Raw genomic sequence first — 25,846 nt, forward strand, 5'->3', positions numbered from 1 at the left:
GGCTTAACCCACTGAGCCACCCAGGAGCCCCAGCATCTGTTACTCTTAATAAGAGCTTTTTAGTAATAAGTGCTGGCATTTCAAGCTTGGCCTACAACGTTTAATGACCAAGTTTGTTTGATTTTTATGCTCAGGTGCTTATTTAGCAAGACACGGGTACCTCTGTGATCTTACAGATGATGATTTAGGGGGCAGATGTAAATTCTCAGCATCCATGTTACCAATTATATGTGGAAATGAGCTATAATCATTTATTTAATGATAGTCAATCTTTGAAGTATTTATTGAATCTTCCTTAACAAGTGCCAGAGAATTACTTCGCGTAATGAAAGCCTCGTGTGTGTCAGGCAGTAGGAATCGGGTGAAAGTTGACTCAGTGAAATGCAGCCGCCGGAAGGCCTTGTCTGGTCCAGAAGACAGAGGCTGCTTCCTCGGGACCTCTTCCTCCCATTACACTCTGTGAGAACAGGTTTAAGAACCAGATTCCTCTCCTGCCCTCTCTCTCTCCCCTCCCCTCCCCTTTTTCTTTTCTCTCTTCTCTTCTTTTCTTAAAGATTTTATTTATTTATTTATTATTTTTAAATTTTTAAAAAAAGATTTTATCTACTTATTTGACACAGAGAGAGATCATAAGCAGGCAGAGAGCCCAATGCGGGGCTCGATCCCAGGACCCTGAGATCATGACCTGAGCTGAAGGCAGAGGCTTAACCCACTGAGCCACCCAGGCGCCCCTTATTTATTTATTTTAGAGAGACAGAACACGAGTGGGGGCGGGGGGGGGCAACAGAGGGATGGGGGAGAAGCAGACTCCCCGCTGGGCAGGGAGCCCGATGCAGGGCTCGATCCCAGGACTCTGGGATCATGGACCTGATCTGAAGTCAGAGGTCCCTCCAGGCGCCCCTCAGACAGTGTTTCTTGGTGAGCGTGGTGGGAGAAGGATCTCCTGAACCCTTGTGAGCGTTACCAGGGTTTCTCCTCAGTGCACGAGTCACTTTCTCACTGGACTGAAGATGTTATTGTTCGTGTCCAGTGTGTTCCGTCTGCAGAGACTCTTCTGGAGGTAAAGAAATCTTCAGGCCTTTTCAGTTTTGCTGCTTTTCGTGTTCTGAAGTACTTCCCATCAGACCTGACTTAGCAAGAATCATCTTTAGTCCCTACTTTTGGACAGGAGATAGAGTTAGCAATCTGGGGAGCCTGAAGAAATATGTGAGAGCCCCTGATGAAGTTAGGAAAAAATGTGTCATTTCTCCTGCTAATAACGACTCCTCTCTCACCCCCGTTCAGCTTGTTAGAGATTCTTCAGGTAAACAGCACCCTGAGTTGGGTAGTCGGACAGTCTTTACTTTGAGTTCGTTTGTCATGAAATGACAAGGGCATAACGATTCAAGATCCGCCTGGTGGGGAGAAGTCAACCCCAGTCCTGTTGCCAGGTTTGCTTCAAAGTCAAGCTACTCTGCTCAGTTTATTTTTTTCTTTGTTCCTACTCAGTTTAAATAAGACAGATTTTTTGGGGGTAGAAGGAAAATTGCCTTCCTTTTTCGGGGAATGAAATACAGCAATGGCTAAAGGGAGCACGTGGGAAATCTGCAGCGGAGGGAGAAGGTCCATGGGATTCAGGTCGAAGTGTTTCCCGCCTTTAGGCAAGTTAGACAGCCTGCTGCACTTCTCGACGCTCTAATTTTTTCATCCTTATAATAAGCACTTTATCATTTACTCTGATGTGTCCGTTCACTGAGCTCATTGATGTGCCGAGGAAGAAAGACAAGTCAGGGGTATATAAGTTAGCTATTCTAGTAGACATGTTTGTGTTTAAAGTCCCATTTTTCAGTTATTAGATTCAACAGACAGAAGCTTTCTCTGTCAGGTCCTGTGTAAGTTTCTTTTCTTTTTTTAAAGATTTTATTTATTTATTTATTTGGCAGAGACATAGAGATCACAAGTAGGCAGAGAGGCAGGCAGAGAGAGAGGGAGAAGCAGGCTCCCCGCTGAGCAGAGAGCCCCATGCGGGGCTTGATCCCAGGACCCTGAGACCATGACCTGAGCCAAAGGCAGAGGCTCAACCCACTGAGCCACCCAGGCGCCCCTCTGTATAAGTTTCTAAAGCCTTATTCTCAGTTCCTGTACTTGTGTCATTATAGACTAAAGGGATGGAGTAACAGACTAGCCTCATTCTTTCTGGCTGGAGTAGTTCTGAGTAGACAAAGGAGCATTTAAATTAAATTAAGAATTGTTTATTCTTCGTATGTGCTTTTTTTTTTTTCTTTCTTGGCATATTATCTAGTCATGAAAGACAAAACTGTTCCCTTAATAATGAAAGACAGACATAAGATTGGTGGGTGTGAGCTTGATTTATCTAAAAATCATTTTATGGAGGGGCTCCTGACTGGCTCTGTGAGTGGAGCATGAGACTCCTGATTTCAGGGTCATGAGTTCGAGCCCCACATTGGGCATGGAACCTACCTAAAATTTATAAATAAATAAAATGAAATAAATAGTTTAATGGAGGGGCACCTGGCTGGTTCAGTCTGTGAAGCATAGAACTCTTGATCATGGGGTTGTGAGGTCAAGCCCACTTTGGGTGTGGAGATCACTTTAAAAAGAGTCTTAAAGCAGTGCCTGGGTGGCTCAGTGGGTTAAAGCCTCTGCCTTCGGCTCAGGTCATGATACCAGGGTCCTGGGATCGAGCCCCACATGGGGCTCTCTGCTCAGCGGGGAGCCTGCTCCCTCCTACTTCTGCCTGACTCGCTGCCTACTTGTGATTTCTCTATGTCAAATAAATAAATAAATAAAATCTTAAAAAAGGTAAAAATAAAAATCATTTTATGAAAATAAATGACCACGGTAGGGCTGCAAGGTAATGAGCTGTGTCCTTTGGAAGTACTCCTAACTGCCTGATGCAGACAGACAACGGGAGCTGTTGGAGCCTGGGTACTGGTGAGGCCAACTTCTAGCAGCACCAAGAAAATTGCTTATAGGCTGGCTCAGGTGGAGTTATGCTCTGTAATCATCCATCTTGGGTTGTTTCAGAATGTCGGGTTTTGGGTTTTGTTTGTATTTACAGTAAATGGGACATATTTAAGAGATACTTATTTGTGCAACAAGAGTGTGGCAACGGGAAACGGAGGAAGGTGGGGTGACCCTTTCTCGCTCCATTGTTGTTTGTCAGGACTGTCAATTTGGAAAGCTTCAGACTGATTTTTTTAAAATACTTTATTTATTTATCAGAGAGAGAGAGGGGGGTGGAGAGCGAGCACAGGCAGACAGAATGGCAGGCAGAGGCAGAGGGAGAAGCAGGCTCCCTGCTGAGCAAGGAGCCCGATGTGGGACTCGATCCCAGGACGCTGGGATCATGACCTGAGCTGAAGGCAGCTGCTCAACCAACTGAGCCACCCAGGCGTCCCTTCAGACTGATTTTTACTGCTGGTTGATGATAGTATAGAACATTGTATGTGTTATGTTACCTCTATAGAAAGTTCCAAATGTTCATAAAAGGTAATGTCAAAAGCAGCAGTAGCATATTTCTGAGGTTTTCTTCTTTTTTTTTTAGGATTTTATTTATTTATTTGAGAGAAAGAAAGTACGAGCAGGGGGGTGGGGGAGAGGGAGACACAGTCTCCTCGCTGAGCAGACCCAAACTGAAGACAGACACTTAACCTGCTAAGCCACCCAGGAGCCCCTATTTGAGTTTTTTGTTGTTGTTGTTGTTTCTATTTGAGTTTTTTTTTTTGTTGAGTTTCCAATCTTAGACCTCTTCCTCCTTGGACTTCTCAGTATCAAAGTTGGCCAAATTAAAACTTGGTACAAGGGGTTTCAGGAACATGAACTTTTAATGGTTAGTCTTTGAAGGACTTAAAGTACATTTCTTGGGGCGCCTGGGTGGCTTATGATCTCTCTCTCTGTGTCAAAAAAAAAAAAAAAAAAAAAAAAAGAAAGAATATGCACCTGAATTGAATTTGATGTTTTAATACCGAAATGAGGCCCAGCATTTTGCAGTCACTTTTTAATTTTTTAATTAATCTTTAAGATCTTATTTATTTATTTGATAGAGAGTAGGCAGAGAGTGGGGGGGAAGCAGGCTCCCTCCTGAGCAGAGCCTGATGCAGGGCTCGATCCCAGGACCCTGAGATCATGACCTGAGCCAAAGGCAGAGGCTTTAAGCCACTGAGCCACCCAGGCGCCCCTGCAGTCACTTTTGACTTGGAACAAAGATTTTTCCAAAAAAAAAAAAAAAAGAAAGAAAGAAAGAAAGAAAGAAAAGAAAAAGAAAACAAACAAACAAACTTTTCCAAGTTTGGAAACTGCCTCACCCAGGTGCTCCAGTCTGGCAAATTTTAAAGTGAAGTGATTACTAAATGGTTGGTGTGCAAAGCCGTGTCGGGCTCTGTGCCTAAGCAGGCAGCCTGCTTGAGCATTCTCTCTCTTCCTCTCCCTCTGCCCCTTCCCCTGCACTCTCTCTCTCTCTCAAATAAATAAACCTTAAAAAAAAAACAAAAAAGGGCGCCTGGGTGGCTCAGTGTATTGGGCTGCTGCCTTCGGCTCAGGTTGTGATCTCAGGGTCCTGGGATCGAGTCCCACGTTGGGCTCTCTGCTCGGCAGGGAGCCTGCTTCCCTCTCTCTCTGCCTGCCTCTGCCTAATTGTGATCTCTGTCTGTCAAATAAATAAATAAATAAAATCTTTAAAAAAAAACGCACAAAAAACATCTTCCTGTTTGTGTATACTTTAGAAAAGAACACACAGGGGCGCCTGGGTGGCTCATGGGTTAAAGCCTCTGCCTTCGGATCGGATCATGATCCCAGGGTCTTGGGATCGAGCCCTGCAACGGTCTCTCCGCTTGGCAGTGAGCCTGCTTCCCTTCCTCTCTCTCTGCCTGCCTCTCTGCCTACTTGTCATCTCTCTCTGTCAATAAATAAAAATTAAAAAAAAAAAATTAAAAAAAAAAAAAACACACATAGAAAAGCGCCTGGGTACAAATATGACAAAAAGACTGACGGTGGTTGGTTTTGGATTATGGGGACATAGTTGAACGATTGTTGCCTTCTTTAGGTATGATTTGTTATCTCTGTGTATGCTTTGATACCTCTAGGTATGATCTGAACCATCCTTCAAGAAAATCTTAAGATTCTTCATTCTACCTAGAAATAATTATTAGCCCTAAGTTTCTTCTGTTTTCCTAGAAAATGTGGACACAGACTTGCAGGCCAGCCTGGGGCAGAGCGAGGAGAAGCCTGTGCCCGCTGCCCCTGTGCCCAGCCCAGTGGCTCCGGCCCCAGTGCCATCCCGAAGAAATCCCCCTGGTGGCAAGTCCAGCCTCGTCCTGGGTTAGCTCCGATTCTCTTGAACTCTTGTCGTTTTGTTTGTTTTTGTTTCCTCCATGCTTGTGAACTGCACAACTTGAGCCTGACTGTACATCTTTTGGATTTGTTTCATTAAAAAAGAAGCACTTTATGTACTGCTGTCTTTTTTTTTTCTCCCCCTCCCCCCCAAAGAACAGGTTTCTCTCTCTCTGTCCTGATTCCTCTGGGTCTGTAGGCCATGGCATGAGTGTTTTCTAGTAGTAGATTGGAGGGAAAGTTTTGTGACACTTAGTACAGTGTTTTTAAGAACAATTTGGTTCCAAATGTGTTAGAGGATCTTTTGTACTGAGGTTTTTAAAACCCTTTTCTTGTCAGCTTTACTTGGGTTGACCAAGCCTTGACTGGACAGACCAGTGAACAGTCCACAGGCACCGTTCCTTTAGGCCCCCAAACACAGGGTTGTCTTTACGCCAAACCTCCTCATTGTTGGCCTACCTTGTCAGTGGCCTTTGCTAAAAGCATCTCCCTGTGCCATATGGAACAGTAGAGGCCTGCGCCTCATATGCCTTGCTGCCTGCCAAGCAAAAAACTGCCTTTTTCATTTTTGAACCTTAAGAGATAAGCCAGATACTAACTCAACTAATGACGAGCTAAGCCCGCTGCTCTCACGCAGAGGAAGGCTTCCATGTACGCTCAAGCTGACAGATTCCAAGTGGTAAGCAAAGCAAGGGCGGTGACCACACAGAAGTGGGTCTTTGTGGTAAACAGACCCCAAGGGGGCAATGCTCTTCTTCGGTAACTTGAAGCTGTGTGCATGATGCTGGTGCTTGACCTTGAACTGAAGTATCCTTAAAATGTGTGTTGTACTTCACAATCCTGGACTGTTGCTTAAAGTAAACAATGTACAAATTTTGAAACATTGTGTCCTGTGTCATCTTTTTGAGACTGTTTCAATGTTCTACCTGTTTAGTTGCTTTTTTCTCTGTTACTCTAAATTCTGTTGCCCAAGGATTGATGAGTCATTCAAGTCAAGACAAACTAATGAAAACCCAGAGAAGTGGGCTTCTCTCTCTAAAGAAAATAGGTTGGGGGCTCCTGGATGGGTCAGTCGTTAAGCGTCTGCCTTCAGCTCAGGTCATGATCGCAGGGTCCTGGGGTTGAGCCCCACACTGGGCTCCCCGCTTGGTGGGAAGCCTGCTTCTCCCTCTCCCACCCATCCTGCTTGTGTTCCCTCTCCGTAAAAGAAATATATAAAATCTTTAAAAGAAAAACATTTAAAGTCACAGCAGGAGTTCAAAGCACCAACATGGTATCTGTGGTACTAAAATACATGAGTAGTATGGATAAATGATAAAACAATTATTAGCTACTATATCTTACATTCTCCACCTACCATTTGTGCTGGGCAGTAACATGTAAGATTTTAAGTCCTCTCATCTTGCAAGGTGCCTCTCAGTGGTGTGAGGTTACCGAAGAGGACTCCAAAGAAAGAGAGACGAGGATCTGAGGAGACAGAAGATAAGGAAAAAACTCCTGGGTTCTAGGCAGAAAGTTATAGGTCAACATGCTATATTAAATGTCCTAATTGGGCATTAAGACTTGGGTTTTAGGTCTAGCTACACTACTAAATTGTGGTTTTTGTCTTGTAATTTAGGGACCAATTTCCTTTCTGAAAAAGTGAGATCTTTGAGATCATAAGCATAATCACTGGTTCACTTGAACTCCTGGATATTTCTTTGGGAAAATAAAGGTGTTTATAGGTTCTGGGGGTTTTATGTTTTTCTCCCTTATGGTGCAAAGCATTTGCAAAATGGAGACGTCAACAGCTTTGTTACAGGATCTGTCCAATTTCACTAAAACAGGTTAGCCCTACAAACACTAGCCTGAGTTACGGATTCTCTTAGGACACTCAGGAGGTAGGAACCCTAGCTGCACCCTTCTTTCTGATGGTGGGGATCCTGGAAAAAAGAGACGTCTCTGATTTGTGTCACAATTCGTAACTTCAGTGTTTTTTGTTTTGTTTTGTTTTCAAGATAAGTGCCTCATCAGAAGTCAAGTATTGTGAAGGAGGTTAGTTCTCCCAGTCATTCTGGTATCACAACAGATTTCAGGAATTCTATGTAAACATGTTTACTAAGGGTGTTACATTTTCCACTTAGCTTAGGGTCTTGAAAGTGGAGTCGAATAATCATAAGATGACGCGGGCAGAACAAGCAGTATCTGGTGCGCACGATCTGGACTTTGGGACTCGGGCTGTGTGACGTGAGTGGGAAGGAGGGGAAAACTGGCGGACTCCGCATTGCTTATGCCGATTCCACGTCTTAAGGCTTTTTCATCAGATCGCTCTAGAACGCGACACTAGTCTCCCGCCTGCAATGCTTCTGTTAGCACTGGTTTGGAAGCACCGGGGCGCTCAGTGGGAAACTGCGGGGAGACGCTCACCTAACCCAACCCGAGTTTGCAGTCGCAGGTCAATCTATCTGGACACAGTCCGAAGACGGCGTGAAGCCCACGAAGCAGCATCAACAAAACTCGGCAGCGCTCCGCGTTCTCCAGATGGGGCTGTAACGCCCCACTCCGAGCAGAGGTCCCTCCCGCAGAAAGGACACTCCCGATTACCGGAGCTGGGAGCTTGTCGTCACCTCGGGGTGCAACTGGACGTTCGCCGCGGCGGCTCCCGACTCCGGCGCCCCGGGAGCCCCGCCCCCTTAGCCGTCCGTTCCCTTCAGAGGCGCTGGGCGCCCCCGTGAGGCGGGCCCTGGAGGCTGCGGGCGCTGAAGGCTGCGGCCCCGCGTCCCGCGTGCTCCTGCGCCCCGCGCCACAGGCAGGGAGGGCGGCGGCCGGGAGACTCGAAGTCGGGATTCTGGGGCTCGCGCCAGCCCCACGGGTTTAAGAAGCCCTGAGGTCTTCGCAGGGTCTGGGGTCTTCCACTGCGGAGTCGGGGGCGGCGGACGTGCATGCGCGCGCGCGCTCAGGCCGCCCCGCGCCGCCGCCGCCCGGGGAAGGCCGCGCGCGCGCTCCCTCGGGGCCGGTCCCCGGGGCGCCGCATGCAAATGAGCCCCGGTGCGCCCGCCCACCCCGCGCCTCCGGAAGTTGCGGGCGCAGCGCCCGCTCCCCCTCCGCCCCCCCACCCCGTCCTTCCCCGGCCGGGCGCCCGCAGTGATGGCGGCGGCGATGGCGGCGCGGCGCGCGCGGCCCGTGCGGGTGCTGGTGGACATGGACGGCGTGCTGGCCGACTTCGAGGGGGGCCTCCTGCGGGGCTTCCGCCGCCGCTTTCCCGGGGAACCGCACGTGGCGCTGGAAGAGCGCCGAGGCTTCCTCGCCCGCGAACAGTACCGAGCCCTGCGGCCGGACCTGGGGGTAGGTAGGGAAAGGGCGGGAACGCAGCGGGGGAGGGGTCGTGGGCGGGAGGGGAGCCTCGACCCCACAGGGCGCCCAGGAGCCAGGCCTCCCCACCCCCAGAGAGCCGGGGAACCAGGTACCCCGACCACACAATGTCCCCGGGAGCGGGAACCCCGACCCCACATTGTCAGCAGGAGCAAGAGCCCCGACCCCCCAGTGTCCCCGAAAGCGGGGAGCCCGAGCCCACAGGGCACCTAGGAATGGGAGCCCTCCCCTTGGGCAAGACTGCCTCTGCTCCATTTCCAGAGTCACCTCCTTTTTGTTTAGCAAAACCCTCGTTTCAGAATCCATTGTTCGCCCTGGACAAGAAAATCTGAAAGAATGGATGCAAAATCCTGCCTCTGTGGCTCTGATTTGCCGACGGGTCCCCCAGGAGTCTTACTGTGAGAGTCATCCCTGGGGCTAGATCTGCTGGAGGTAGAAGCTGGGACAAGAACACGGTATCTTTCAGGACAAAGTGGCCAGTGTGTATGAAGCCCCAGGCTTTTTCCTAGACTTGGAGCCTATCCCTGGAGCCGTGGAAGCCATGCGGGAGATGAACAACATGCAGGAGTGAGGAAGGGCTGAGGGGAGGCGGCGGGCGGTGGAGGGAGGGCGGGCACCACCCCCAACTAACTATGCCCCTTCCGCGCAGCACCGAGGTCTTCATCTGCTCCAGCCCTCTTCTGAAGTACGAGCACTGTGTGGGTGAGAAGGTGCGGTTACCCCAACCCTTCCTAGCAAACAGCTTCCTAAGTTCTGATGTTTAAAATAAACCAGCAGAACTGAAACACAGGAAGTGCGGTGGTGGTGGGCGGTGGTGGTGGGCGGGGAGCAGCATCTCTCAAAGGCTGGAGACTCCACTAGCTCGTATTTACTCACTGGCCCTACTGACAGACCTGTGTCCTCACCACAGTACCGCTGGGTAGAGAAACACCTGGGGCCCCAGTTTGTGGAGCGCATCATCCTGACGAGGGACAAGACAGTGGTCTTGGGGGACCTGCTCATTGATGACAAGGACAGCATTCAAGGTTAGTTTTAGACCTGTTTTTCTGGCAACATTCCAGGCAGCTGGCCTGCTGGGATTAGGGAGAGGGAGTAAAATAACCACGATTACAGACTACATCTCACTGCCTTTCTCCCATGTCCTGTCCCAGGCCAAGAGCAGACCCCAAGCTGGGAGCACATCCTGTTCACCTGCTGCCACAACCAGCACCTAGCCCTACCCCCATCAAAGAGACGGCTGCTCTCCTGGAGTGACAACTGGAGGGAGATCATAGAAAGCAAGCGGGGGGCCAGAACAGTGGAGAGTAGCTGAAGGAAGGGAAGGCAGGCCAGCAGGGAACCCTAGCAGAGCTGAACGACAGGGCAGTGTCGTGGTGGTGGCCCCCGGCACTGCAGAACAGGGAGACACAGTAACTGCTATTCTCGCAAGCCAGCCACCTGGAACCCAACAAGATGGCTGGCAAGGAAACTTGGTGGGAAAATCACTCAGGAACCTTTTTAATAAAACACTTTGGCTCAGCATTCTTTAAAGGCCCTTTATTTGGGAAGGTAAAGGGACAGGAGCCCTGGGAGGGGCGGAGGGAATACAGGCTGATGGGCTTTCTCCTCCCTCCTCCTGTCCGTAGTCCAGTGGCTCCAGAACCTGCCCCACCTTCACAACCAGACACCACCTTTCTTGCATCTGCTTTTCCTTGGCCATGTTAGAGGTCAACCTTGAGGGAGTGCAAAAGGGAGGCCAAGAAGCTTCCCACTGCTCCTGAACTCTTAACTTTCCATGGGGGGGTCCCGTGAGATAGACCGCTGTGGATAAAATGTTGATCCCAGGCCACAGAATTCTCCAGGCCAGCATCAACCATACCCAGGATCCAGCCAGGGGAGCTAGCAGTGCGGGTACCCAGCCTCTGTAGCCCTGGAGTAGGCATGACACCTTCTCGGAGCCCCAAGCTGGCTTCTCATTTCCATTCTTCAAGATTATTTCAGATACTTCTGTTAAAGGAAAATTCCTGTCCTCAAGCACCAGCAAGTCTAATCCCAGGCCCAGCTGTTCTTCATGAAAAGCCCCTTCCCTTAAAGCCTCTGAATCTAGGGTCCCAACTGCTTCTCACATGATGTTGATGCCCTGGCAGTGAGGCACTGCGGGGGGGGTGGCGGCGAGGCAGGAGCTTGACCTCCAGCGGGTTGACAGTGCCAACCTATGGAAATGGCACTGCCTTTGCTCTCCTCCTTGGGTCCCAAAGCCTGGCCTCCTCTCTCAGTGCCCCTCACCACAGTGTAAATACCTGTCACGCTGAGAAAACTCACCTTTAAAATAGCCGAAATGGCACCTTTGGGGAGAAAATGCACAGCAGGAGCCAGGCTGCTCCTGCTCCCCGAGCCCCCACCAGGACTGTGGCCTCATCTCTAGCACTCAGGGCGTCATGGCTGCGAGGTCTCCCTGGGTCTGGGCTGCTGTGGGGCCTCAGTCCTTGGCAGCGGGATCCCCAGGGCAGAGTGGGCCTGCCAGGTGCGGGCCTCCGCCACCTGGCTTGGGGAACAGAAGTCTTCCAGGAAGATCTGGGCCAGGTTGCGGAGCCTCGTGTTGGCTGAGAGAGAGAAGCGCAGCATGCACTGGACCACGGGCATGGCGGTCAGCTCAGGGGGGGAGCCGGAGCCCGGGGAGCTCAGGTACATGATCGTGGTCACAGCAGATAGCACGGTCTCCTCATTGGGACTGGACAGGCAGTTGATGATGAGTGGGATGCCCCCTGTCTGCAGGATGTGCTCTTTGTTCGCCCTGTCTGGGCACAGGTTGCAGAGGCCTCCTGGGGAAGAACAAGAGGAGACGTGATGCCTCAGGCCTGCGCATCCTCCCAGCGCCTCTGCCCACTTTGTCCCAGGGACAAGGGATCCAAAGTCCGTTCTGGTATCCACCCCTTCAAGGCTCCCGAGGCCTAGCCTTCAGGAAGCGAGTACCAATCCCTTTCCTCCTTGGTTCAGCCAGTTGGATGGTTACTATTTTTTTTTTTTAAGCAAAAACAAAACCAAAAAGACCAACCCCAACCAAAAAATAAAGCCCATATCAGTTTACAGAATTAAACGGGCGCCTGGGTGGCTCAGTTGGTTAAGCGTCTGCCTTCAGCTCAGGTCATGATCCCAGGGTCCTGAGATCGAGCCCCACATCAGGCTCCCTGATCAGCAGGAAGCCTGATTCTCCCTCTCCCGTTCCCCCTGCTTGTATTCCCGCTCTCCTGCCTTTCTCTATCAAATGAGTAAGTAAAATCTTTAAAAAAAAAAAAAAAAATTAAAAAAACATAGGTCAGGTGATGATTTCACACATGTATATATGCCCAAACTTATCAAACTATCCTTTAAAGATGTACAGCTTATTATATATCAATTATTTCAATAAAGCTGTTAAAAGTACTAGAAGCCAAATTATAAACCAACTTAATCCTACCATCCAACATTTGCTTTTCCTTTCTTCAACTTCAAAATACGTGAATATAAGGGCACCTGGGTGGCTCAGTGGGTTAAGCCTCTGCCTTCGGCTCAGGTCATGATCTCAGGGTCCTGGGATCGAGCCCCACATCCGGCTCTCTGCTTGGCGGGAAGCCTGCTTCTCCCTCCCCCACCCCCTGCTTCTGTTCCCCCTCTCTCGCTGTGTCTCCGCCAAATGAGTAAAAAAAAAAAATCTTTAAAAAAATGTGAATACACAAACATTTAATAAAAATGTGATGGTTTCCTCTTTTGTAAGGCAACTTTTTTCATTCAGCAATGGACTCGGAACATCTTTCTATTCCAACAGATCTATAACCATTGTGTCATTTCATGGCTGTGCAGCGCATTACCTTACGGATGCAGTGTAATTTATTAAAACACTACAGGAAGTGGGGGGGACAGGTAGGGGCTGGCAGGGACATGCCTCTTCCAGAGGCAGGAGTCTGCCCAGGTCTGGCACCACCGCCCTCCCTCATGGTACCTGGGTCAGTTTGAGTCCTGCTATAGGAAAGTATCTTTAGAAGTTTTATCCATTCAGCCTCTAGGGACTTCTCCCTGCTTCAGAATAAAATCCAAATTCCCCTCTGATGTCCTCACAGCCCTGTGCCATCGGGTCTGGTCCTTCTCTGGCACCCACAGCCTCAGCCCTTCCTGGGACCTTCCGGGCCCAGATTTTCACATGCTGCCTCCCTTGGGCTGGTAACCAACACGTCACTGCACCCTCACCAGTGAGGGCCCCCCGGAATACCCTACTCTGACCAGGTCTAGGGCACTCCCCACACCCCTGCCATTTTCTTCATATGCCTAGAACCCTGAGAAACCACCCTGGCAAGTTTGTTTTCTTGCTCACTAGCTGCCAAGCCCCACTAGAAGGCAGGTGCCTTAAGGTCAAGACCATGGCCATCTTATTCCCACAGGTCCTTGGTGCCTGGTCAAGAAGCGCTCCACGAGTACTGCTGGAAGAGCTTAGAGCACTGAGCTGGGGAGAGGGGCTGTACTGCAGAGGGCTGGGCAGTTGGCTCCCTGAGATGTCGCCTACCATGGACTTCCACAGTTCAGGGACCCAACTGTGGCTCAGAGCACCTCTGAGGGAAGGAAGCAGCTGAGAGTCACTCCCGCAATCACGAGGCAGGGGAGACAAGGCACTCTGACAGGGAGGTGCCTCCCTATGGGACACGCAGAGACCTGGCCTGCTGATACTACCTCAGCACATCCTGGGGCATCCCGCGGACTGCCTTCCGTACTTGTGCTGTCCCCGTCACGACACCATAAGGCAAGGCCCCGCTCTCTGGTTTACTGCCTATCCCAGGCACCTGCGACTGTGGACGCTCACTGGACACGTGCTGGGAACATGACTGAACCCCAGGAAGTGGTACCACAACCCTGATTTTAGTGGAAGCTGAGGCTGTTGAGTAAGTTGCCCGAAGTCCCAGAAGATGGGAAGCGCTATGCCACGGTCTGGCGGGCTTCTGGCTTCCTGGACACAGCTACACCATCTCTTCTGAACTGCCAGCGGTGAACCAGCCTCCTACCCACACTGTCGATGAACTGACTGGGGGCAGGCGATGGGATTTATCTCTGCTGTAAAGTATGATAAGATGAAGTCTGAGTCACCCTTGGCCACTGAGTCATCATCACAGAGAGATGTGCCTGGGCAGGACACTGCCACCCAGGCTGGGGGATAATCAGATGGCATCTGCTGGAGGGCGAAGGCAGGCAGCCTCTGGACAGCTGGCCCCATCTGCTCCCCGTCTGTAGACCGAGGAAGTCTCCAAGGATGGATCTTGTGCCTGCCAGAGCTTGCAGCTGCCTGGGACCCAAACCCAGGGCAGTCCTGAAGCCCCTCCACTTTGCGGGCAGCGATCCTCAGAGTAGAAAACAAGAGTGAATGCTTGGCAAGAGAAGGGCTTCAGGGGGCAAGGAGTCTGAACGGAAGCACCAAAAATGGAGCCAGGGGACCCAGGAGAAGCCAAGGCCACAGCGAAGTGAGCGCACCCTCTCCAGTCTACCTCTGTGAGCCTGCCCTGAAGCACGAAGGAGGGCTATAGGAAAAGAAGAACACAAAACTGTTAACTTCCTAAATAGTGCCAGCAAGAGTAAGCTGGCTGGATCCAGTTCCGTCTGTCCGTATGATGGGAAATTCTGTAAGTCTTAAAAATCATGTTTTCAAAGAGTACTAAGGGAAAATGCTTGAAGGTTAAGGAGGGAAAAAGTCATCAAATTGTATATACAATGAAACTGCAATGGAACCAGTTAAGTCCAGCAAGGCGTCACCTCTTCTGAGAGCCTTCCACGACCGCCCTCACGGCCCGTCTCCCCAGCACCCTCCCCCCAACTCCTTTGTGTCTCCTCTTCATGCCCAAGTTATCTGTCAGGTTTACTGATGGTCCCCACTAAATCCCAACTTCCACCAGAAGGGGAATTTATCTTGTCTCAAACGGTCACCTCGGCCTGGCATATAGCAGATGCTCAATAAACGGACAGACGCGTTAACTAAAGACAAGCTGGAAACACAGCTTATAACAAGGCTTATCTCTGCAACGGATCAGGAGTCATTTCACCTTTATTTTCTAAGTTTACTTCCACAAAAATACTTTGTTTCCTGTTTTGTTTTTTTTTGTTTGTTTGTTTTCTGTGCAGAGGAAACAAGGTAGAAAATGTTATTTTTATACGCAGGAAAAGGAGTTTTTAAAAGACTCACTTATTTTAGAAAGAGCAAGAGAGAGCGCACGCGCACGAGCAGAAAAAGGGGCAGAAGAGGAAGAGAAACCACCTGGAGCGGACCCTGTGAGCACAGAGCCAGACCCAGGGCTCGATCCCAGGACCCTGAGATCATGACCTGAGCTAAAACCAAGAGCCGCCGCTTAACTGAGCCACCTCAGTGCCCCGGAAAAGGATTTTTTTTAAAGCTACGTTTAAGATTATTTATTACTTATTTATTTGGCAGAGAGAGAGAGAGAGAGAGAGAGAGAGAGTGTGTGTGTGTTTGTGTATGTGTACACACGGCGGAGCAGCAGAGGGAGAAGCAGGCTTCCCAGCTGGGGAGCCCAAGACGTTGAGATCATGACCAGAGCCAAAGGCAGACGCTTAACCGACCGAGCCACCCAGGCGCCCCTAAAGGTAAATTTCATTTAGAAAGTAAAACTCACCAAATGACATCACTAAAAAAAAGTGAAAAGACAAAAGGAGAAAATATTAATAAACTATGTATATGAAAGAAGACTTCTTCCCGGATACACAGAGTCTGTATTACTGCCTATCAAGAAAAGATAAACATGTTGTAGAGACGAGAAGAGACCTGAGTAAGGACAGTGACGTGTGACAGTGTGTTTGTCACTACCTCTCGGAGAAATGAAAGGTGCCTCCCCCCGCCTACTGTCATGGCTAAACCAGAACAGACCGACAAGACTAAGGGTTGGTGGGAGGTGGGGCTGGGGACTCACAGGCTGGTGGCTGGGAGCCTCACATGCCATCACGGGGTTGAAAAATACGTGGCAGCTTCCACTGAAGTTAAGCGTATACCTCCCCTGTGACTCAGCAACTCACCTGTACTTGAACCTGAGAGAAAGGAGTACCTATGGATGCGAGAACACTCGCGTACAAACGTTGACGAGAGTTTTATGCACAAAGGCTCCACACCAGAAACAAGCCTCCGTCAGCAGGTAAACTGGGTGAACAGACTGTGGCGTATGCATACCAAGATGTGAGCGAATGACACGGTGACAATCTGGACGAATGTCAGAAACGCTGAGTGACAGAAACCAGACCCAGGAGTACATCCTGTGTGATTCCACTAAGATGAAGCTCAAGAACAGGCAAAACAGGGGTGCCCGGCTGGCTCAGCTGGTGGAGCAAGCAAATCCTGATCCCGGGGTTGCAAGTTCAAGCCCCACATTGGGTGTGGAGATTGCTTAAAACTAAAATCGTTTTTTGGGACGCCTGGGTGGCTCAGTCGGTTAAGCGGCTGTCTTCGGCTCAGGTCATGATCCCAGGGTCCGAGGACTGAGTCCCACTTGGCGGGGAGCCTGTTTCTCTCTCTCCCTTTGCCTGCTGCTCTGCCTCCTTATGCTCTCTCTTTCTGTAAACTAAAATCTTAAAAAAGATAATTTTTTTTTTTTTTTTTTTTTTTAGAGAGAGGCGTGCACTTGCATGTGCAAGAGCATGAGGGAAGGGCACAGAGGGAGAGAGAATCGTAAGCAGACTCCACGCTCCATCACTCACCAAAATAAAGTCTTAAAACAACAACAAACTAGGCAAAACCCATGGATTAGAACAATGGTTACCTGGGCGTAGAAGACACTACCTGGGAGAGGGTGTGAGGGACCTTTCTGAGGGAGATGGAAACATTCTGTATCTTGATTTTAGTGTTGGTTACACAGATGCACATATACCTTAATGAATTTAAAAATCCATCAAACTTCACTGGGTGTTGTACAGAAGTGCTGAATCACTGTATCACCTTAAACTAATATTACACTGTCTGTGAACTAACTGCAATTAAAATAAAAACTTAGGGACGCCTGGGTGTCTCAGTTGGTTAAGCAGCTGCCTTCGGCTCAGGTCATGATCCCAGCGTCCTGGGATCCAGTCCCACATCGGGCTCCTTGCTTGGCAGGGAGCCTGCTTCTCCCTCTGCCTCTGCCTGCCACTCTGTCTGCCTGTGCTCACTCTCGCTCCTCTTTCTGACAAATAAATAAATAAAATCTTTAAAAATAAATAAAATAAAATAAAATAAAAACTTAAAAAGAAAAAAAAGGTCAAGAAAAAAACCTGTCAAACGAACACAAGATATGTGCGCTTCACCGTATGCGGATGGCACAGCATTTTAAACCATGCTTACCAAACAGAAAAGAAAACAAGTTCTGACTGGCTGATGAACATGCCTTGAACAAACCACACAAGACACAAAGAACAGGGGGGCAAAAGCAGGGCCTTCCTAGGCACAGGGAACCACAGAAATCCCCAGGAGAGGTGAAAGAAAAAACCCCAAGGACAAGTGAGGATGAGAAAGCTGGAGGCTCAGAGAGGTCAGGTAGGGGACCTCAGGTCACACAGCAAGTAGGGCACTGCTGCTGAGACAGGAGGGTCTAAGGATTGTTCTGGGGATTACACGAGCTCATGCTCATAAGTGCTTAGCCAGCGGCTGGGGGCCGGGCAAGCCCTAGAAGAGTGACCCAAGACTTTACTCCATCTCGTGACTCAGCCATCCCTGGGCGCTGGGCTGGCTGCTCCCCATCCCAAATAAAAAGCTTCATTCGAGACTATTTGTTCTTGGGTTTTACTTTAGTATCTTTTTTTTTTTTTTTTAAGATTTTGTTTATTTATTTGACAGAGAGAGACAGCGAGAGAGGAACACAAGCAGGGGGAGAGGGAGAAGCAGGCTCCCTGCTGAGCAGGGAGCCCGATGTGGGACACGATCTCAGGACCCTAGGATCATGCCCTGAGCCCAAGGCAGATACTTAACCATTGAGCCACCCAGGCACCCCTTACTTTAGCATTTTGAAAACAGTTCTTTCTGGAACTTAAATGTTGAGGGATAGAACAGTGTATAAAGTTACCCCTATGTATAAAAAGGAGGGGAACAGGGTGAAAGTGATAGGGATAGAAGGGACACTTCTCTCAAAATACCTTGTCTAGTTTTGACTTAAACTCATGAATGCTTCCCATCATAACAAACATCAAATTAAATCAAAAGCAGAGAAAACATGGCTTTTCATACTTCTGGCCTATATTTCACTTCTGGGACTTCATGCCACCAGTATACCTTTACAGGGCATACAAGTAAGGTTATCCACGGCAGCACGGCTTGGGAGAGCAAATGGAAACCACCTGAATGTCCACCCCTAAGAGGGAGCTAAACCCAGTCGCTGGGTGCCAGGGAATGGCATGCAACATTTGCAAAGAATGAGGCAACTTTGGGGGCTGATACTGCAGGTGCACTAAGACATGATGCTAAATTAAAAAAATAAAAAGCAGAATATACATATACTACCACACATGTAGAACCTGCAAAAAGGTATACGTGCAAATACATACAGATTTGTCTGTAAATCCTGAAAATATCTCTGGGAGGATAAAAAAAGAAACTAGTAACAATGGTTACTTCCAGAAAAAGCTACAGAGAGAGATACGGTTCACTATATACCTTTCTGAATTCTGTACCATGTGACTCAATCATGTAGTTACATAAATTAACACACACACACAGACACACACGGTGTGTTCGCGCACAGAACTCAGGGGAAGGGGAGCTGGTCTCTGCAAGTCTGGGAGGAATGGCAGAGGCTGGCTGCCCTGCTCCAGCTAAGCGTGGAAGGGAGCAGTGGGGTGAGAACACAGACATCACCTCCTTTCTATAAGGGGAATCCTGCAGATGGGTAGCTGAGGAATTTTTTCTTTTTTCTTCTTTTTTAAGGTAAACTCCATGCCCAACGTGGGGCTTGAACTCATGACCCCTAGATCAAGAGTTGCAAGCTCTAATGACTGAGTCACGCAGGCACCCCAGAGATTTTTAAATTATTATGAGTCAGGAAGGTGTTCACCTCTGAGAGTAAAGAACTGGATCAGGAAGGGACATACAGAGGTTTTTTTAAAAAAGATTTTATTTATTTGACAGAGACAGTGAGAGAGGGAACACAAGCAGGGGGAGTGGGAGAGGGAGAAGAAGGCTTCCCGCTGAGCAGGGAGCCTGATGTGTTGCTCCATCCCAAGACCCTGGGATCCTGACCTGAGCAGAAGGCAGTGGCTTAAGGACTGAGCCACCCAGGTGCTCTGACCAGTCTTTTTTTGAGCACCACCACCATCTGGTGGCAACTACATGTATTGCAGGAAATAGAACACAGGAAAACAATCTAACATGAATTCTGGGAGGCCACCTACTTGAACCCTGTTTGAGTAACAAAACTGCCAAGTATTCTGTGATATCCTAGGATTAAACCAGTTTTCATGGAGGCAGAGAGTTTTCTCCTGGTTCCATTCTATCTCCATACAGCATCTAGGAGAGACGCATAGGCTGCGTACAGAACACCTGAGAATCAACCAACAGTGCTTTGGGCAAACATTCCCAAATAAATGCCAAAGGCTGTCTGAGTTTTTATTTGGAGCAAGAGCCCCAAATTCTTTCACCCACTTGGGTATTTACTGAGATCCTGGCTTTATAGCTGGTCCTTCATAATTCTCCCACTCCCATCCCCCCGACCCCAAGCAGGGGCCAACCAGTATGGCCTCCCAGTGGCAGTTTCCCTTAGTTGCCAATCAAACGTGGCCTGAACTGTGAGCACCGCCAGTAGGAGCAGGGATGACTTCCCACCAGAAACACCTGGAGGACAGTGTGAAAGGGCAAGGTCTGGTGGAAAGAAAGAACAAGAAAAGAGGACACTCTGGAGTTTGAGTCTTGGCTCCGTCAGCCGGGGCCCCTGGGGACAGAATTTGGATCCAGGCAGAATGGGTAAATTCCTGGCTCCAGCCATCACGAACAGTGGGAGCCTCAGACAACAGACCTAACCTCACTGAGGAGTTGTTTCCTCACACGTGAAGAGGACTTAGTACTATGGACCTTGTGGTTGGTGACACATCCAGAGCCCTAGCAGGACGACAACAAAAGGGTAAAACAGCTCTACAATTGTTCTAAATGGGCAAATCCACAAAAGGTCAAGAAAGGGGAAGGTACAGAGACTCACAAAGCCCTGCGTGTTACCGGCAATCCTGGTAACCAGATTCATCTTGAAGGCTACAGTTATCCTGCCCAGGGTGTCTGAGGGGTCACGGGAAATGTTCTCCACAGAAAGTCAGCAGTAAGGCACACCAGCTTGCCACTGGTGAGTGACTGTGGCCGCTTTCAGCCCTGAGAGCCGGCAGGGCTGCCTGACAGGAGAGGTCTTACCGCAGAGCTGAATGCATCAGTACCACCTGGAAAGATGTCTGCGATCGTGCTGGGCTGTGAGGACGGATGGAAGCCCGCGTTCTGACCCTGACCTGCCACTAATCCGCTGAGGCTGGGTGGTCCATGCCTCAGTTTCCTCATCAGTGAAATGGAGGATCTGCAGTGCCTTTCAAGCTTTCACAATCCACAATCCTAGGAATGGGGGAACTCTTGTGTTCTCTTCTAGAACCTGACAGCCTTGGGTTTCCGTTCCAGGCTGGCCATCTTTAAACCTTTGGCCAACCCACTGATCCTTCCTGAGCCTCAGACGCCACATGGAAAATGGAGGTTCTTTTTTTTTTGGTAAAGATTTTATTTATTTATTTCACACACACACACACACACACACACACACAGAGATCGATCACAAGTAGGCAGACAGGCAGGCGGCGGGAGCAGGCTCCCCACCAAGCAGAGAGCCCAATGCAGGGCTCGATCCCAGGACCGTGAGATCACGACCCACTGAGCCACCCAGACACCCCGGAAATGGAGGTTCTGAGCACACCTACTTTTAGTGGGTCTCAGGGTCAAAGGTGACAAAGCACAGGAGCCAGAACTGGGCACACAGAGGGTGCTCTGTAAGTGCTAGCTAGTACTATAAGTCCTTCTAAGTCCCAGGGCACCGTCTCTGTAACCAGGGGTCTGGCTACAGTAAGCCATCCCACTTCACCTCTTTGAGACATGAGAAAACTGTTTATCCTCAAAAGATCCTGGACACCAGGCCCTTGGGTGGAGGCCTAGAGGATCCTGAAGCTGCAGACACTTTGTCTCATTTAATTCTCTCAACAATTCTGCAAGGCAGATGCCCCACCTAAGAGATGACCAGAGAAAGGAAATCACATGCCCAGAGTTAAGTGGGAGAGCTAGGACTTGGACCCAGACCTGCCTGACCCTAAAGCCCATTCTTATCAAACTCCCTGTGCTTTGTTCTGCGAGGCCGAGGTGATCGAAACCAGCCCTCCTCTCTGCAGTCACTCCAGAATCAGTCCTGCTCAGGGCTACAGCACTGAGTTTGGGCCCATACTCCACACCTTCTAGGCTCTTCTCTCCTCTACTGCAGAGATAAGCAAAGCTGAGCTCTGCCCTTGTGGAGATAAAGTCATCCCTGCCACCAGAGATAAAAGAGTCAAAGCTACAAAGCACAGCACAGAGCCTATTAGCCAAAAAGGCACCTGAGAATGTTTCCCATTCAGGGCCGGCGACATGAAGAGAAAAGGAAATGACAGCAGTAACAAAATATGCATCTAAGTACGACTGGGCCTCTCCTCGTAAGTCATGCACAGAAAATACAAGAAGAGTTTACTCTGCAGACAATCCCATGGAGGGGTTCAACGCTGAGAAAGCGAGTCCTCTGGGGATTAGGAACCTTGTGCCGGCTGAAGGAGAGGAAGAGAAAATGAGGGAAAGCGGCAGGGAAAAGGAAAACTGGGCAAGAAGATACTAAGAAAGTGACCAGCCAGTACCTTCACGGAGAGACTCGCACACGCCCATTCTGCTCCCCACGACCGTCCCGCAGAGCAAGCAAGGTGAGGAGACGGATCTCAGAGAAGGGACAGATGCATCACCCACTCTGGGAGGCTGCCCAGGAGAGCAAGAACCCAGGCCAGGCCCAAGTCTCCCACTCAGCAGCCCAGGGTCTTAAGAGTACTCTTGCCCTGGGCAAGTTCCTGATCCTGCAAAAACTTTTTGTGGGGGACTGCTCCTTTTATCCAAGTTTGCACCCGTCCAAAGCTTGAGCTGGAGGAGCTCCATCACTCCTCGGTGGAGGCTGTGCATCGCAGGGACCACTGTCACCATTCATAGGGCAGAAGCTATGGAGCAGAGGGAGGGGATGGACGACTTCTACAGAAGAAAATCTTAAAGTGACCGATGTTTAGAAATTTATTTAGCATAATGACCTCCGGGGGCGTCCGTCTGGCCCTCTCCACAGGCTGAAGGGTGCGGGGAGCCCACCCACAGCCCATCTTCCTTTCCCCCATACCTGGGGCTCCAGGCCCTGAACCTGCTCCCCCAGCTGTACAGGCCTCTTTCTTGGATCCTGACTCCCATGGGTGGACTCTAAGACCAAGGAATGGCCACAGGGCAGGTATGAATACAGCCGAGATGTCCACACACCTGGGTGAGACCTACTGTGGTGAGGAGGGATGGCCCCCATTTGTACCGTAGCCCCACGCACCCCGAACAGTAGGGGCCAGCCTGGGTAGTCTTTCAAAATTTTACAACACACCTACCTGATGTATTCAGTGCAAAAAAAAAAAGTGTTAGTTGAATCTATCGAGGCCTTCAAGCTCCAGAGTGCTAACCATTACACAATGGGACCTGCTCTATCAAGGCCTTCAATGTAACTTCTAGGTTCCAGGAACAAAGAGGAAAGAGGAACAAGCTAAACGACACCATAAAGAGGCAACCAGACAATTAGGAAACCAGGAGGAAGGCGGGAAATTCTGCAGAACTGGTCTGGATCCTTCAATAATTAGTGTCATGAAAACAGTCTACTAGTGATTAAAAGAGATAATTTGTGTAGCGCCTTCCTTCCAAAGACTACAATATGTGAAGAGGAGGAACCTGACCAGTACTAGTACCAGCTGATCACCTCAGCCCACTGATCAAGGCCACGATCAACCGTGAGAAGTCACGCTGACAGCACAGCTCTGTGACACGATGTGGGGAAAATGGCACTTACTTCTGTGGCTGTCCTCCCCTAAAACCCACAACCCAGTCTAATCAAGAGAAAAGCATCAAACAAATCCCACTTAAGGGACAGTGTACAAAATTCCTGACCAGCACTCCTGGAAATCATCAATGTCACCCAAAAAAGGGTAAGTCTAAGAAACTGGCACAAGTCCAGAGGAGCCCAAGATGTGACAACTAAAAGTAATATGGTATCCTGGATGGGATCCTAGAATGGTAAAAGGGTGTTAGGGAAAAACTAAGGAAATGAATCAAGCATGGATTTTAGTTAATAACAATATATCAAAGGCTGCCTGGGTGGCTCAGGCAGTTAAGTGTCTGCCTCAGGCTCAAGTCGCGATTCCAGGGTCCTGGAATTGGGCCTCATACTGGGCTCCCTGCTCATTGAGGAGCCTGCTTCTCCCTCTCCCTCTGCCCTCAGAGCAGGCGGGGCTGCCTGAGGCTTGTGATCTCCCCCTGCTTGTGCTCTCTGTCAAATAAATAAATAAAATCTTTTAAAAAACGGGCTTACTAATTCTAACAAATGTACCATACTAATGTAAGTGGTTAATAATACAGAAACTGGGGATGGCATATATGGGGACTCTCTGTATTACCCTTGCAATTTTTCTGAAACTGTTCTAAAATAGAAAATTCATGGGAGTGCCTGGCTGGCTCAGTCAGTAGAGAATCATGACCTGAGCTGACGACAGACGCCCAACGACTGAGCCACCCAGGCACCCCTATTTTTTTTTTTTAATTTAAAAAAATATTTAGAGAGAGAGACAGCATGTGTGCAAGTAGGGGGAAGAGCAGAGGGAAAGGTAGAGGGAGAGAGAACATCTCAAGCAGACTCCACATTGAACTCTGGAGCCTGACACAGGGCGATCCCACAATCCCAAGATCATAACCTGAGCCGAAATCAAGAATCAGATGCTTAACCCGTTGAGCTACCCACGCACCCCAGAAAAATCTTATTTTTTTAAGACGCATGCTGAAAAAAAGAATTTTTGTTTGTTCTCAGAATAAACTGCTTTTGCCCATGGCCTAGAGCTAAGTCAAGTAAACTCTAGTACTGCCCACCTCTCCAACCTCATTTTGTTCCACTCTGCTTTTGTACCACATCAGCTTTCTTTCTGGCTCCTCCCGCTTTAGGGTCTCTGCCCATGCTGTGCCTCTTCCTAGAATGCCTTCGCATGACAGCAGAATTGAAGCAGCCCCCACCTCAGCTCTCTGCTCTATCTCATCACCCTGTTTACTTCTTCAGAGCCTCAGCTTTTTTGCTGGTTTGCTCACCATGTGTCTCCCTTCACTAGAATGTAAGTTCCTTGAGGGCAAAGACCTTCCCTCCACTTGTTCATCATCTCTCCAGCATTTAGAACAGTGCCTTACAGTACATGCCAAATAAGTATCTGTCCACTGAGTAATTCAACAGGTCTTAGACCATAACAACTACAGGAGCTATAAGCCATTCCAAGTCACCTCTCCTTTTCTTGATACTACGACATTAAAATAAAGATGTTTAAAAAACATGTTGCTAGGGGTGCCTGAATGGCTCAGTTGGTTAAGGGTCTGACTTCGGCTCAGGTCATAATCTCAGGGTCCTGCGATCCAGCTCTGAGATGGGATCTGCACTCAGCACCCCTCCCCCTGCTGGTGCTCTCTCTCTAATAAAAATCTTTAAAAAAATTTAAAAACTAAAAATAGGATTCTACAAACTTTTTTTCCCTTCAAGTGGCTTCAATCCATTCCCTCGTTTATGAACTCCTCTCTAACTAGGAGGAAAGGCAGACATGCAGAGGAACTCCTGGGCATTGGTTCCAGATCCAATTCAAGCTAGCTGTCACCTGGAACAATGTGTAAACCAGGAGGTGGCAAAGGCATCGCTGGCGCAGACATCGAGAAGATTCACCTTCTCAAAAGAGAAACTCCCTAAAATATTCCTTTCCCGGTGACTGGCCTTTTTTTTTTTTTTTTTTTTTAAGATTTAAAAAATTTATTTGACAGAAATCACAAGGAGGCAGAGAGGCAGGCAGAGAGAGCGGGGGAAGCAAACGCCCTGCAGAGCTGAGAGCCCGATGTGGGGCTCGATCCTAAGACTCTGGGATCATGACCTGAGCCGAAGGCAGAGGCTTAACCCACTGAGCCACCCAGGCACCCCTTCCCCCAGCGACTGGCTTTTAACTCACTTACTTCACCAAGTCAAATCACGTATCTGGGAGACCTGCCTCATACTTACCAATTGCAAACTCCACCAGGGTTTCATTCTCCTCCGACAGGGAATCGAGGAACAAATCAAGAACTTGCAGCTGCCGAAGATACGGGTAGTTACTGGGATCATAGGCGAAGTTGGCGAGATTGGCCAGTACTTGCTCCTTGGCGTCTGCGGCGGAAAAGTGGCTCTGGAGCCAGGTCTGGGGCGGCTGTCACGGCCGGGCCCCTGCCCCGTCCCTTGCCCCCCACCCTGCCGCTCTTACCCTGGCTCTCCGTCTCCTGGAATTCCGTAACCAGAGCCTGCAGGTATCCCAGGCGCCCGACGTGGGGGTCTACCTTCGGCTTCTGGGCCATGGTCAGGGGGCGGGGAGGAGGGCAGGAGACTGGGAGGTGAGGACGGAAACAGGTTCCTTCCCTGGCTTCAGGTTCTGCAGTAATTTGCTGCCGAAACTGGAATGTGGAGGGTGGCGTGGGGTCTCAAGACCTTCTTAGACGTGGGCGTGAAAACCTAAACTTGGAAACGGGAAACGAGAAAGAGCCAGTAGCACCACCCAGACAGCAAGTCCAGAGCTTGATTTTCGCCTGGATTCTAGGTTTCCGGCGGAAGCCACGCTTAGCCCCGCCCCAGGGGCGGAAGAGGCGGGTCGAGGCAAGCTAGGGGCGGGGCTGTCGCTGAGCTCGGCGCGCGTGCGCGGCGCGCTTCGTGCGGTGGGACTATGGCTGAAGGTTTTCCGTCGTCGCAAGGGTGCTATAGGGTTGATGTTGCTTCAGAGAGTCCCACGAGGGGGCTTGGGAACCCAGAGGAGTCGGAGGGCGCCCATGTGGGGAAGTGTCGAGGCAGAAGAACCTCCAGACACCTTTGCACTTGACGAGGGGGCGCAA

At 49.6% G+C, this 25,846-nt stretch overlaps 3 protein-coding genes and 1 long non-coding RNA gene across 6 annotated transcripts in view; 2 read left to right on the plus strand and 2 right to left on the minus strand.

Annotated features, from left to right (window-relative positions):
- The window catches only part of JPT1 (Jupiter microtubule associated homolog 1), a 17,043-nt gene extending 11,597 nt beyond the window's left edge, over positions 1-5,446 (plus strand). Inside the window, exon 5 of the mRNA XM_059380282.1 lies at positions 5,176-5,446. Within this exon, the coding sequence (XP_059236265.1) occupies positions 5,176-5,324 (149 nt within the window). The 3' untranslated portion in view covers positions 5,325-5,446. The remainder of the gene's footprint in view (positions 1-5,175) is intronic.
- The window catches only part of LOC132004152 (uncharacterized), an 18,015-nt gene extending 9,728 nt beyond the window's left edge, over positions 1-8,287 (minus strand). Inside the window, exons 1-3 of one of the 2 annotated variants that reach the window (XR_009400430.1) lie at positions 7,738-8,287; positions 6,689-6,798; positions 673-1,731 (exon numbers count right to left, since the gene is read on the minus strand). This is a non-coding gene — a long non-coding RNA (uncharacterized LOC132004152). Of the gene's footprint in view, positions 1-672; positions 1,732-6,688; positions 6,799-7,737 lie in introns of those variants that run through there. The other variant, XR_009400431.1, reaches the window with a different exon arrangement.
- An 83-nt stretch (positions 8,288-8,370) lies between these two features.
- On the plus strand, positions 8,371-10,203 carry NT5C (5', 3'-nucleotidase, cytosolic). The gene is made up of 5 exons (XM_059380279.1): positions 8,371-8,655; positions 9,149-9,249; positions 9,332-9,392; positions 9,593-9,707; positions 9,834-10,203. Exons 1-5 carry the CDS (start codon positions 8,458-8,460, stop codon positions 9,992-9,994), a joined length of 636 nt encoding a protein of 211 aa, XP_059236262.1. The 5' UTR covers positions 8,371-8,457; the 3' UTR covers positions 9,995-10,203.
- Positions 10,204-10,304: 101 nt separating this feature from the next.
- On the minus strand, positions 10,305-25,583 carry ARMC7 (armadillo repeat containing 7). Of its 2 annotated transcripts, XR_009400429.1 has the most exons (4): positions 25,228-25,583; positions 24,990-25,133; positions 10,984-11,483; positions 10,305-10,668 (listed from the first exon to the last, which is right to left on the minus strand). XR_009400429.1 is itself a non-coding variant. In XM_059380281.1 (3 exons), exons 1-3 carry the CDS (start codon positions 25,316-25,318, stop codon positions 11,098-11,100), a joined length of 621 nt encoding a protein of 206 aa, XP_059236264.1. In that variant the 5' UTR covers positions 25,319-25,583; the 3' UTR covers positions 10,305-11,097. The 2 variants fall into 2 exon arrangements, 1 of the variants encoding a protein (XP_059236264.1); XM_059380281.1 differs by having other exon boundaries at positions 10,305-11,483.
- Between the last annotated feature and the right edge of the window lie 263 nt (positions 25,584-25,846).

The sequence above is a fragment of the Mustela nigripes genome, chromosome 16 (assembly GCF_022355385.1).
Source record: "Mustela nigripes isolate SB6536 chromosome 16, MUSNIG.SB6536, whole genome shotgun sequence".
In the NCBI taxonomy this organism is placed as follows: domain Eukaryota; kingdom Metazoa; phylum Chordata; class Mammalia; order Carnivora; family Mustelidae; genus Mustela; species Mustela nigripes.

Bases quoted from the DNA above. Each gene is read 5' to 3' on its own strand.
- NT5C (XM_059380279.1), top strand. From the start codon at position 8,458: ATGGCGGCGGCGATGGCGGCGCGGCGCGCGCGGCCCGTGCGGGTGCTG. The intron at 9,393-9,592 runs GTGCGGTTACCC...TCCTCACCACAG, and splicing joins AGCACTGTGTGGGTGAGAAG to TACCGCTGGGTAGAGAAACA. The intron at 9,708-9,833 runs GTTAGTTTTAGA...GTCCTGTCCCAG, and splicing joins TGACAAGGACAGCATTCAAG to GCCAAGAGCAGACCCCAAGC.
- ARMC7 (XM_059380281.1), bottom strand. From the start codon at position 25,318: ATGGCCCAGAAGCCGAAGGTAGACCCCCACGTCGGGCGCCTGGGATAC. The intron at 25,134-25,227 runs GTAAGAGCGGCA...TTTCCGCCGCAG, and splicing joins CCAGGAGACGGAGAGCCAGG to ACGCCAAGGAGCAAGTACTG. The intron at 11,484-24,989 runs GTAAGTATGAGG...GTTCTTCCCCAG, and splicing joins CCTGGTGGAGTTTGCAATTG to GAGGCCTCTGCAACCTGTGC.